Source organism: Oryctolagus cuniculus, chromosome 10 (genome assembly GCF_964237555.1).
Source record: "Oryctolagus cuniculus chromosome 10, mOryCun1.1, whole genome shotgun sequence".
NCBI lineage: Eukaryota > Metazoa > Chordata > Mammalia > Lagomorpha > Leporidae > Oryctolagus > Oryctolagus cuniculus.
This window is the reverse complement of record NC_091441.1, coordinates 106,281,753-106,294,615: the sequence shown is the minus strand read 5'-3', so window position 1 is coordinate 106,294,615 and position 12,863 is coordinate 106,281,753. Positions and strand designations below refer to the sequence as shown.

Below are 12,863 nucleotides of genomic sequence, written 5' to 3'. Positions count from 1 at the left end.
AAGCATACTGAGGTTTTTCATGAAATCTTATACATAATATGGGAAAATATTTGGAAAGAAAACACAAAATAAGACAACAAAATGAAGATTCATGACAAGCTCAAGAAGTTCAACTGGAATAAATTCACCTAGCAAAGGATGAATAAATTCATCTCAGCATGTGGCAAACACCAAGGCCCTGTCTACAAGACAGGTGTGTGACAGAGCGTGCTACAAGTGGCTTCTCCAACACAGGCTCTTTATCTGTCTTCTTAAAACTATTTTCCTTCCTTTTAATACCTCTTCCTATAAATCTAAGTACTGCCCTACATTTCACACATCCTATCAGTTAATTTTACTTCATATTTAATGGAACCAATTTGAGTCTTCTCTCTTGTTCACAAGAGCCTGATTGGTTTCTTGCCCTTCGCCTATGAGCGGGCTATGAGGATTTAGCCCTTATCCTCTAGAGTGGACTCACGATAGGGCAACTGGCACAGCCGTTGAGAGGCCACACAGGGCACCTGCACTGCATGCTGGCCTGGCTGGCTTTCAGGCTGAGCTCTGCTTCTGACTCCAACTTCCTGCTAATGTGCACCCTGAGAGCAAGCAGGTGATGGCTGCAGTGCTGGGCTGCCGCCCATGTGGGAAACCAGGATTCAGTTCTGGGCTCCAGGATGCTGCCTGGCCCAGCTCCAGCTATTATTTTTTTTTAAAGACCTATTGATTTATTTGAAATGGAAAGTTACATAGAGAGAGGGAGAGATGGAGAAAGAGAGATCTTCCATCCACTGGGTGACTCCCCAGATGGCTACGATGGACTGCACTAGACCAGGCCAAAGCCACAAGCTTCATCTACCGCAAGAGTGGCAGGGCCCCAAACACTTGGGCCATCTTCCCTGCTGCCTTCCCAGGCACGTTAGCAGGGAGCTGGGCTGGAAGTGGAAAAGCGGGACATGAACTGGCGTCCATGTGGAACGCTGGCATCACAGGTGGCAGCTTAACCCGCTACACCGTGATGCTGGTCACCGGCTCCAGCTACTGTGGGCATGTGGAGAGTGAACCAGTGGATGGAGGATCTCAGCCTATCTGTCTCGTTATGCCTTTCAAATAAATAAAAAACATATAGAAATTAAACTGAAGTCATTCTCCATGAGTTCACGTGAAGTTCTACAGCAGAGATCTCTCCCCTCTGTCAGGGCCGTCCCAGCGACCTGGGGTGTGGGCCTGTTCCCTTACTTCTCTGTGATCCTCTTGGTCAGGTGTTGGGGACTGCTTTACCCTTTATTAATCCAACCAAGTCCTGACGGATTATTTTCCTTTTTTCTTTCTCCCACAGTTGAACCAAATCTTTACTTGCTGAGTAAAACTAGGTCTACAAAATTATTCAAACAAACTGCATTTCCTTCTTTGAACCACAGAAAAACGTCAGTGGTCTTGTGTACCCTCACCTGGTTTTTTTTTTTTTTATTTAATTTCACTTTTTACATCCCATTCCTGTTGAGACTGAGGGACTATTTGCATGCCAAGTCTAACTGCAAAATACTTTTTTGAAAGGACACCAATTCCCATCCTTTCCTTTTCCTTCTTGAAATTCATTTGCTGACTTTTTAACCTCACATTCATTAAAAAAGTAATTGCATTTCAGAGTTTGTTTGTTTTTTTTGTTTTTTGTTTTTGTTTTTGTTTTTTTTTTTTACCCTTACTCAAGTATCTATTTAGATACAGGATGAGTTACCTGGTTAAAAAATAAAGCAGAGGGGCAGGCGCTGTGGTGCAGTGGTTATGTCAGCTGCAGTGCCCACATCCCCTGTGGGCATCGGTTCGAGTCCTGGTGGCTCTACTTCCCATCCAGTTCCCTGCTGATGCATCTGGGAAAGCAGTGGAAGATGGCCCAAGTCCTTGGTGCCCTGCACCCACGTGGGGGACCCAGAAGAAGATCCAGGCTCCTGGCTTTGGCCTGGCCTGCCCCAGCCCCAGCCATTGTGGCCATCTGGGGAGTAAACCAGTCAATCAAAGATTCTCTCTCTCTCTCTCTCTCTCTTTGTAGCTATGACTTTCAAATAAATAAATAAATCTTTAAAAATAAATCAAGTAGAAACCTTGTATTTCCAGGCCACATAATCTTCTGAAAGCTCTTTTAGTTGGGACGGGAATCAAAACAACACAGAAACTCAGGATCCCACAAGATCCGAACAAAATGACGGGAGTACCTGCAGAGTGCCGAAAGACACCAATAGGTGAGCGCTTACCAGCGGGATGAGCAGGCTGATGAGGTCGGTGAGCGGCCTGCCGAGCAGCAGCAGGTCTTCTGCGGCCTGAGTGTCCCCTCTCGAGCCAGACTTCTGAGCCTGGAACAGAGAGAAGAGGGAAAAAATGGGGTCTGGTGATGAGGCAGCATGGCTGTGGGAGACAGGTGCACCCAGACCAGCAGGAGGAAGGGGCCGGGAAAGCGACCGACCTTGAACCTCACAAGGTGCTCCGCTCAGCTGAGGCCTGACAGTGAGTACAGAAGCTGCCTCTGCCACCAGCTCAGGCTATGCAGGCAGAGCCAGGCAGCCCATTGATACCGTGGTGGCTGGACGATGGTGATGCCATGCCTGCCGCAGTGGCAAAGCATTGCACACAAAACCTCTTTTAGAAAACGCACTTAGGCCGGCGCCGCGGCTCACTAGGCTAATCCTCCGCCTTGCAGCACCGACACACCTGGTTCTAGTCCCAGTCGGGGCGCCGGATTCTGTCCCGGTTGCTCCTCTTCCAGGCCAGCTCTCTGCTGTGGCCAGGGAGTGCAGTGGAGGATGGCCCAAGTGCTTGGGCCCTGCACCCCATGGGAGACCAGGATAAGTACCTGGCTCCTGCCATCGGATCAGCGCAGTGTGCCGGCCGCGGCAGCCATTGGAGGGTGAACCAACGGCAAACGGAAGACCTTTCTCTCTGTCTCTCTCACTGTCCACTCTGCCTGTTAAAGAAAAATAAAATAAAAATAAAAAATAAAAAAAAAAACGCACTTAGCCAGAGGTGAAAGAGCAGACTACAGGCCGCCCCCCCTCGGGCTGGACTCCAGGGAAGGCGGGCTTCCTCCTGCACTTCAGGTCCTGGGTCAGAACTTAAGCTGCCTGCTTTGTTCTGTTCAGGACGTGGCTGACAGACACTTCCTGTTTCACAACGTGCACCTCTCTGGAGCTACGAGCGGTTGTGGCCGCCAGGAGCTGGGTGCTTCCCTCTCCCTGTGCCTCCCAGACCGACTTCATCAGAGAGGCAGCACTTTCTCCCAGAGTGCAAGCGTGCAGCACCATCCCAGGGGCCTGAACCATTCTGCATCGTGGATGTTTATCCCTTGCCTTCTGATGCACGACCTGACGTGGAACAGTGGCCTTTTCACTTGAACTCTTCACTCTTTGGAGTGCATTGATCCCCTCGTGGTAACGACACGGCAGCCTTAACAAATAAGGCCCTGGGCAGCAGTGAGGGGCGTGGGGCCACTGCTCCCTTCCCAAATTCAGGAAAACAAGCAGGCAGGGCCTCAGAAGCACCTCAGTGTAACTCTTCCCTCCAGGACACCCAGTGGCCCCTCAGAGTCTCAGAGACCCACACCATCCTTTGTCACCACCACCAAGAGACGTCCAGGCCCTCCCCACTGAATGCATGGACTCCCGGCTTGCAAAGTTGCCAAGGGATCCAGAAAGGGCAGACTGCAGCTTTGCACAAGAGGAATGCAGGAGAAATTTAACTCTCTGAACAAGAGTATCAGCCCACAGTGGAAGGAAATTCTGTGAGGCAAAGGGACCTCTTGCGTAGATGCAGTGTAACGATAGAGGCAGAGGCCGGGGCCTGGCCCTCCTCCCAGCCTCTCCGCGACTCCTCTGCATCGTCCCATCTCAGGCCAGCGTCCTGACTCTGAGGTTGGTGGCCCTCTGCGTGCACTTGGCACAGGGCTCCTGTCTCTGCCATGACATCACGACACTGTCCTTCCCATCCGGATCCTCTGGTCTCTATCTGGCTTTGCTGATCCCTTTCCAGAACCCACCGCCCCGTCATCCCTGTGTGGCAACCGCAGCAGAAACGAAGTGTGGGTGGTGGGAGGGAGGAGGAGAGCACGGGAGTTGACTGTGAGCCTTCCGGTGGTGGGGACAAGGCTTGCAGGAGCAACATGGAGGGCAGGTATTTCAGGGGTCGGGAATCTCGCGAGGACAGGCCTGGGGTTGCTAAGGCACGGGGTGAGTCTAAGGTGTTCTTAGATAATGAGGCATCACTGAGGTTCTCGTGTGAAGCAGAGATCCAATCAGGCTATGAACTACGGTACGAAAGGCTCATCCGCACTCTGCAACGTCACAGAGGACCCCCTGAAGATCAAACGGAGTCATCCCAAGTGGTGGACAGCCACCATGGACAGCCCTGAGTGTGCGACACTGAGAGAGGTGTAGTGGCCACACTGCAGCCTCCCTACAGCACCACACACCTGCAGGTCAGCAGCTGGTTTACCCCCTGCTTTTGGGAGCAGAACACGACCAGCTTCCCGACAGCACCTCAGCAAGGGCGGACGAGGCCCGGCCCGGGCGGTCAGGTGCAGCCTGGATGTTCACGTATTTGTCGTCCTCCCTCCCACTCCGTAGTGCCCGAGGAGCACTTTCAGCCCCTGGATTCGTGCACGTGCCGGAGTTCTCCCTGCTAAACTGTGAACTCCCCAAGAGCCAGAACCCTCTCCCCTTCGTCCCCGCTGACGTGACAGACGCCTGGCCACCTGGCCCTATGCTAGGCTCATAGACATACAATACAACAACAAACTCCTGCTGGGAGTTAAGTCTGTCAGTAAATACCAACTGAGCGCCTTCCCCCATGCGACAGGACACAGAACTGAGGTAGTCCAGGCCCAAGGGAACCCCTGTGTAAACAAGAGGGTGAGCACCCGTTTCATACCCGGGCCGGGCACAGTGGGACGTTTCCTACGGACCTACAGTCACATACGTTTCATTCTCTCCTTTAAGTCTGCCCACAACCCAGCCAAGGCCTTCTCATCCTGACTTTACGGACGAGGAAGCAGACACTCGGCTGAAGTGGTTTGTCCAGGTCAGACAGGTACACGGCCGAGTGCCTGGGATGTTAATCCAGAGCGTCCCGGCCCGCAAGGCCAATGTGCCTCCAGCGCATCCTTTGTCTTTGCTGCGTATCATTTGCACACCACACTCAGGGGGTTCGCCCAGGGTCGATCCTGAAGCAGAGGGCAGTTGGGGGAAGGGAGAACTCGATTCCAGAGAGTGATTGTCACGCTGCCACCTCTGTTCCCCAGCATACACACTCCCTGGAAAAGTGCATCCTAAATCCAAACACTCTGAATTATACTTTTAAACACTGCCATCCCTCGAGTCTCCTCTACTAAGAAGGTTCCAATTAGAAGTATACACAGGTGGGGCTGGCGCTGTGGCATAGTGGGTAAAGCCACTGCCTGCAGTGCCGGCATCCCATATGGGCACCGGTTCGAGATCCAGCTGCTCTACTTCTGATCCAGCTCTCTGCTATGGTCCGGGAAAGCAGCAGAAGATGGTCCCTGCACCCACATAGGAGACCCGGAGGAGACTCCTGGCTCCGGATGAGCTCAACTCTGGCCATTGTGGTCATTTGGAGAGTGAACCAATGGATGGAAGACCTCTCTCTGGTTCTACCTCTCTCTGTAGCACTGTGTTTCAGATAAATAAAATAAGTCTTTAAAAAAAATAAAAATAAAGAACTAAGTCACTGCATGAAAGAGAAAGAAAGAAAGAAAAAGAGGGAGGTAGGGAGGGAAAGAGGGAAAGAGGGAAAGAGGGAGGGAGGGAGGGAGGGAGGGAAGACAAGAAAAAAACTGCGCAACTGCAGATCCCCCAGGTCCTCAGCAGCACTCTGCTGCTCGCGTGACATGATGACAGATGAGCCAACAGAAACAAGTTCGTACTCAAATGCAGTGACTCATCAGTAGTATGTGTTGGGACAATCTTGGAACTATTTGTTAAGCCATATTAGACAAGCTAAATACCGATCAGCCTAAGTGAGGGTGAGAGAGACCATTTATCACAAAGATGCACAGCAGAGACTAAGCAGAACGTAGGGATGCATTATTGGCTCTGCTACTGGGACACCGGGCAAGGTATCCAGGCAGCCGGCTTTCAACTGTAGCTTCTGCTGCGACACGACTGTGCGATACGCATTTCTTGCAATTTCACCGGGACTGTACAGGCAACACCAAACTCACGCCAGCTACAGCCTTTCAGCTGATATAAGCACCGCTGACTCAGTTGGTTAGAGAGAGCATTAAACCAAAGAGGCACGCGCAAGTCTCCTTAGAAGGAAAGTACTTTGTGAAACCCCATCTCTCGCCTTCCTTACAGCACGATGCCAAGGAAACACAGGCAAGAGTGGCATTTAATTCACAGCCGCAGGACACCTCTCTAGCCCTGAGAAGCATCTCAGTTCTACATTAAGGAGACTGAAGGAAAGGAGTGACCGTTTACATGTTGCGTGTACGTGTGTGCATAGATCTATGTGTATGCAAACATGGCTGCCTGTGTGCCTGCACACGCACTGCTAAGCTCTCAGCCCACAGTCCCCAGGAAGCTCAGGCTTCCTGCTGCAGGCACGATGCAGCTCCTTCTCCAGCCAGGAAGAGACAGCAGACCACTTGGCCAGCCCTGGCATGCACCTGAGGTGAGCGCTCTCCTCCGTGAGGGACAGTTTCCAAAGTGATGCTCAACACGTCCTGGCTTCCTCAGCCTCTTTTGCTTCCCCCTTACAATTGCCTTTTTTTTTTTTTTTTTTTTTACAGGCAGAGTGGACAGTGAGAGAGAGAGACAGAGAGAAAGGTCTTCCTTTGCCGTTGGTTCACCCTCCAATGGCCGCCGCGGCCGGCGCGCTGCGGCCGGCGCACCGCGCTGATCCGATGGCAGGAGCCAGGAGCCAGGTGCTTCTCCTGGTCTCCCATGGGGTGCAGGGCCCAAGCACTTGGGCCATCCTCCACTGCACTCCCTGGCCACAGCAGAGAGCTGGCCTGGAAGAGGGCCAACCGGGACAGAATCCGGTGCCCCGACCGGGACTAGAACCCGGTGTGCCGGCGCCGCAAGGCAGAGGATTAGCCTAGTGAGCCACGGCGCCAGCTACAATTGCTTTTAAAAGCTGCTTCATCATTTTATGAAAGTGTTCGATTCACAGGCCTTACTTGCAGAGGTACAGTGCAATGTACGCACAAACACTGCACAACCTGATCCAGCCGGGAAAGCAGCCTGTCCCTGCCCTCCTCTTTTGGGCTTGGAGCCCAATGAATGATATGTTTCTTGTTTTTTGTTTTTTAATTATAAAAATACAACCACAGTTGGAGGCAGATGAGCAGGAAGCCCGTGGAAGGGGACAGGTGGCCCGGAGCGGGGCTGCTCTACCTGCAAGGCCAGGCGCACGATGGCGGACGTGTACGCGAGCATGCCGTGCAGGATCTCGAGCAGAGAGAACAGCAGAGCGGCCGCCGTCTCCGCGTTGTGCGTGTGGTCCGTGTCCAGGCACAGCGCGGCGGCCGTGGTGAACAGGTGGCAGACATGCGTGACGAGACCTGAGGGTAAAGCAGAGAGAGAGAATAATTCACCGAGGAGTATGGAAGCCAGGAGTCAAGGGCGCCGAGGAGACAGGCACCCGACTGGATGGGGCATGGACGCCTGGCAGTACCCAGACTGCACTGTTACTCGATCCACTTGGAAAGGCTGTCTACACTGCCGGCTTCCAGGTCTCACGCCCAGACAATCTGTTCAGGGACCTAGGAACGTACTTGTAAAAGTTCTGCAGGTGATTCTGTTGCAAGGGCTCCCAACACCACACCTTGAGAAACACAGCCCTCCGTGCACAGGGTCTCCAGGGTCTGAGGACTCCCTGTCACTGGAGCAAAGTGTGTCGCATGTGAACACGAGGTCCCAGGGTCTGTGCGGAGGCAGCTATTGGGGACCAGGCTGGACACGGCAGTCTGGTCTCTCATGGGCTCTGCAAATAATTAAGTGGATTCCATAGGATAAAGCAAAGAAGCTATGTTTTCCTCATGTGCTTAGAAGATGTAAGATTAATTATGATTTAAAGAAATCTGAAATTGGTGAACTGCCGGTTAGTTCTATCATCCTGTCTCTGCAAACATTATATTGGGGCTGGCACTGTGGCGTAGTGGGCTAAAGCCTCTGTTCAAGTTCCCGCTGCTCCTCCTCCAATCCAGCTCTCTGCTCTGGCCTGGGAAAGCAGCAGAAGATGGCCGCCAAGTCCTTGGGCTCCTGCACCCCCGTGGGAGACCCTGGCTTCAGACTGGCCGACCTCCGGCCACTGTGGCCATTTGGGGAGTGAACCAGCAGACAGAAGACCTTTCTCTCTGTCTCTCCCTCTGTCTGTAACTCTGCCTGTCAAATAAATAAAAATCTTAAAAAAAAAAACCTTTATATTATATGGTGTACTTGGAGTTCACCGTCTTTTAATGTGCTGGCATCTGTCACAGCAAAGGGATTTCTGCATTTTGAGGCAGCACTGTTTATCTTAAGTTGGCATTTTCATTGCTACAGTTATTTAGCATTGCCCTTTGAAATAAAAAATATATCAGATATAAACGTGGTGAAATGAAATAATGTCATAAACCTAAAGTAATGAACGGGATGTTTACAGTATGAACCTAACTGTTCTTAAAAAACCATTCTTTGGGGCCGGTGCCATGGCGCACTAGGTTAATCCTCCACCTGCGGCGCCAGTTATAGTCCCGGTTGCTCCTTTTACAGTCCAGCTCTCTGCTGTGGCCCAGGAGGGCACTGGAGGATGGCTCAGGTACTTGGGCCCCTGCACCCACAGGAGAGACCAGGAAGAGGCACCTGGCTCCTGGCTTCAGATCGGCGCAGCGCCGGCCGTAGCGGCCATTTGGGGAGTGAACCAATGGAAGAAAGACCTTTCTCTCTCTCTCTGTCTATAACTCTGCCAAATTAAAAAAAAAAAAAAAAAAAAAAAAAAAAAAAAAAAACCATTCTTTAAAGGTAATTATTTTGAGGCTGGCATTGTGGTACAGCGAGTTAAGCCACAGATTTTGATGCCAGTGTCGCATATTGGAGTGCCAGTTTCAGGCCTGGCTGCTCTGCTTCCAATCTAGCTTCCTGTTGATACGCCTAGGAAGGCAACCCGGGATGCACAGGTGCCTAGATCCCTGTCACCCACGTGAGACACCGGGATTAAGTCCCTGCTTCCTGGCTTCAGTCTGGCCCAGCCCCAGACACTTGTGAACAAACAGATGGAAGAGATTTTCTCTCTCTCTCTCTCCTCTCTTGAATAAATATTCTATATAAGCAGATAGGGGAAACATGTAAGAAATGTGCTGAGTATCCAAAGTTAGATTGTTAAAAAACTGCATTTGTTGATTTAAAAGGCAGAGAGAGAAAAGGAGGGAAGGGGAGAGGGGGGAGAGTTGGGAGCGAAGGGAGGAAGTGAGAGCGAGAGACCCCTCCCCGCTCTTGCTGGTTCACTCCCCAGATGATGGCGATAGCTGGGAACTCAATCCAGGCCTCCCACATAGGGACCAAGAACTCCACTACTTGGGTCATCACTGCTGCCTCATTAATGAGTGCCTTCATTAGCAGGAAGCTGGCATCAGGAGTGGAGCTGAACCTGAACTTGGGCACTCCAGTATGGGAGGTGGCATTCCAAGCAGTGCATTAAGCAGTGCGGCAAATGCCCGCCCTGGAAATTTGGATTTTACTGGACCTGTCGTCCATTTGTCCATAGTGCCCAGGTTATTAGCTGGATGGAACATCAGCCAAGCAGTTTCTCTTCCATGCAGTGTACATTGTCACTTTAAGCAAACCAGTCCAGTTTCTCCAGGGAATGTAAGATAATTCTCAGGCTACAAAAGTCACTAACTTTGTCACGAACGGCAGAGACACACAAAAATCAGAGGCACCGTTCAAAGCTGCACTCCTTGTGGCAAAAACAGGTATAATGCACACAACTGCCAAGATGCTGAAAAAAGAAGGAAAAAAAAAAAACCCAAATGAGTCTGAAAGTTGAAGATAAATACACTTGAAGAGAAAGTAGGCTGCATCCTTGCCAAAATTTCCTTATCCAGTGACAAGGTCTGACAGCACACACCACCACTGACACACGGTGCCGGAAAGCAGTGACGAGGACGTGTGCTTCGTGCTGCTGGCCACTCCCCTCGGGGCTACTGGGCATCACTCACACGGAACCTGTGAATCAGCACCTGGCGCCCCTGAGCTGCCGCGAGGGCACAGACTCTAAGGGCCGTGTCAGGCGTGTGTTGCCCGGGAAGATAATTTCCTTGTGGGGCTCGCGGTGACTTTCAGACACATCTCGGGATGGTCGGAGGGGAAGGGGCGGAACCCAGCTCTGTGAGCAGCAGAGCACACAGCTCTCCCAAGGACAGCGGTGGGTCCCTGAGCCCCAGTCCCATGCTCCACCTGGGCAGCTGCGTTCCTCCTGATCCTCAGTCTACCGGAACAGAGTGCGGGGAAGGATGAATGGGGCTAAATTCCTGCTGCGATGCAGAGCCCTTCCTTGCTGCTGGGGGACAAATGTGTCCCAGGGCCAGGCAAGGGAAGGGACCAGGTGAGACCTAAGGCGACAGCTTCACCAGCGCGGCAACACCAGCACAATCTGCGAACGTCCTGTCTTAAGCAACGTCCATCTCAGCCATATTCTCCATGTTCTTCAAAGCCACAACATACTCTTCTGGGTCAAAATGTATGGTTTTCGCGTTTTAACCTCTTTGTAAACGTGCTCATGAAACTTGTTAATGATTATCCACATTGTGTCAGGCTTTAACTGTCTGATTTTTTATTTATTAAAGCAAATATTAGACAGCAACTTATTTCTTCTGCAAATACTTCTTTACTCTCAATTACAATATTACCACTTCCTAAAATTAATATATTTTTTAAAAAATTAATGAATTTAGGAGGCAGAGAGAGACAGGGAGAGGAAGACAGAGACATTAGAGAAAGAGAAACAGACAGCTTCTATCCATTGTTCACTCCCCAGGATTGGACCAGGGTGAAACCAGGAGGAGGGAATTGAATCCAGGTCTCTCATGTCAATTGTAGAGACCCAAGCACTTATCTCCCAGGATGGGTATTATAGGAAGATAGCATTAGGAGCAGAGCTAGGGCTTGAACCCAGACACTCCAGTATGGAATGTGGGCAGCCCAACTCGGGACCATTAGACCAAATGTCTACCCCATTCTTAATACGCTGACACACGGTGGGTGTTTAAAATCCCTCAGTGATCTGAAAACCGTCTCTACAATTCGTTTCTCTGCATCAGAATGTAAAACAGCTCTACACACTGTGTGTGGTTGTGGCCTATAATCTTTAACAGTCCTTCCCCCACCCACAATTGTTATGCCATTAATCTATTACAGGAACTAGAGCTTTTTTAAAAAATACACTTTTTCATGGTACTGTTCTTGTATCCCTATATTTGTGTTTCCTGTAACTCCGTAATTCAATCTAGAGACTCAATGTAATCTGGTGCAATTCCTTTGCTAATCATACTTTGGGCTGGGTTCTTTGTATTATCTGTGGCATCTTATCGGAAAGCACACTTGAGGGTACTTTAAAATCTTTGTAAAAAATGGAATTAAAAGATAAGTTTATTTTGGTGCAAAATTCTTCTTAAAATCCATGCATAATGTTTTCGTAATGTGAGCTCTCCATGAACTTTTGAAGATCCTTTGTAGATACACATTTAAAAAATTTTATACCAATTTTAGTATATGTGCAACAGATAAAGGGTTGATAACCAGAATCTACAAAGCAATCAAGAAACTTCACAACATCAAAACAAACAACCCACTTAAGAGATGGGCCAAGGACCTCAATAGACATTTTTCAAAAGAGGAAATCCAAATGGCCAACAGGCACATGAAAAAATGTTCAAGATCACTAGCAATCAGGGAAATGCAAATCAAAACCACAATGAGGTTTCACCTCACCCCGCTTAGAATGGCTCACATACAGAAATCTACCAACAATAGATGCTGGAGAGGATGTGGGGAAAAAGGGACACTAACCCACTGTTGGTGGGAATGCAAACTGGTTAAGCCACTATGGAAGTCAGTCTGGAGATTCCTCAGAAACCTGAAGATAACCCTACCATACAACCCAGCCATACCACTCCTTGGAATTTACCCAAAGAAATTAAATTGGCAAACAAAAAAGCTGTCTGCACCTTAATGTTTATTGCAGCTCAATTCACAATAGCTAAGACCTGGCAACAACCCAAATGCCCATCAACAGTAGACTGGTTAAAGAAATTATGGGACATGTACTCTATAGAATACTATACAGCAGTCAGAAACAATGAAACCCGGTCATTTGCAACAAGATGGAGGAATCTGGAACACATCATGCTGAGTGAAATAAGCCAGTCCCAAAGGGACAAATATCATATGTTTTCCATGATCGGCGACAACTAACTGAGCACCAGAGGGGAAACCTGTTGAAGTGAAATGGACACTATGAGAAACAGTGACTTGATCAGCTCTTGTCCTGACTGTTGATGTACAATGTAATACTTTATCCATTTTAGTATATTTTTTTGTTCTAGTACTATTGGTTGAACTCTGTAATTAACACACAATTATTCTTAGGTGTTTAAATTTTAACTGAAAAGTGATCCCTGTTAGCAATTTGGAAAACATTATGCTGAGTGAAATAAGCCAGTCCCAAAGGGACAAATATCATATGTTCTCCCTGATTGGTGACAACTAACCGAGCACCAAAAAGGAAACCTGTTAAAGTGAAATGGACACTATGATAAACGGTGACTTGATCAGCCCTTGCCCTGACTATTGATGAACAACTTAATATGTTATCCCTCTTAGTATTTTTGTTAGTTT

The 12,863-nt window shown here is 49.5% G+C and overlaps 1 protein-coding gene across 13 annotated transcripts in view; it reads right to left on the bottom strand.

Annotated features, from left to right (window-relative positions):
- The window catches only part of ULK4 (unc-51 like kinase 4), a 617,184-nt gene that overhangs the window by 179,587 nt on the left and 424,734 nt on the right, over positions 1 to 12,863 (bottom strand). For 12 of the 13 annotated variants that reach the window (XM_051852640.2, XM_051852641.2, XM_051852637.2 and 9 more), the window contains 2 exons: positions 7,383 to 7,549; positions 2,232 to 2,330 (listed from right to left, as the gene is read on the bottom strand). In XM_051852640.2, the coding sequence (XP_051708600.2) occupies positions 2,232 to 2,330; positions 7,383 to 7,549 (266 nt within the window). Of the gene's footprint in view, positions 1 to 2,231; positions 2,331 to 7,382; positions 7,550 to 12,863 lie in introns of those variants that run through there. The other variant, XR_007921958.2, reaches the window with a different exon arrangement.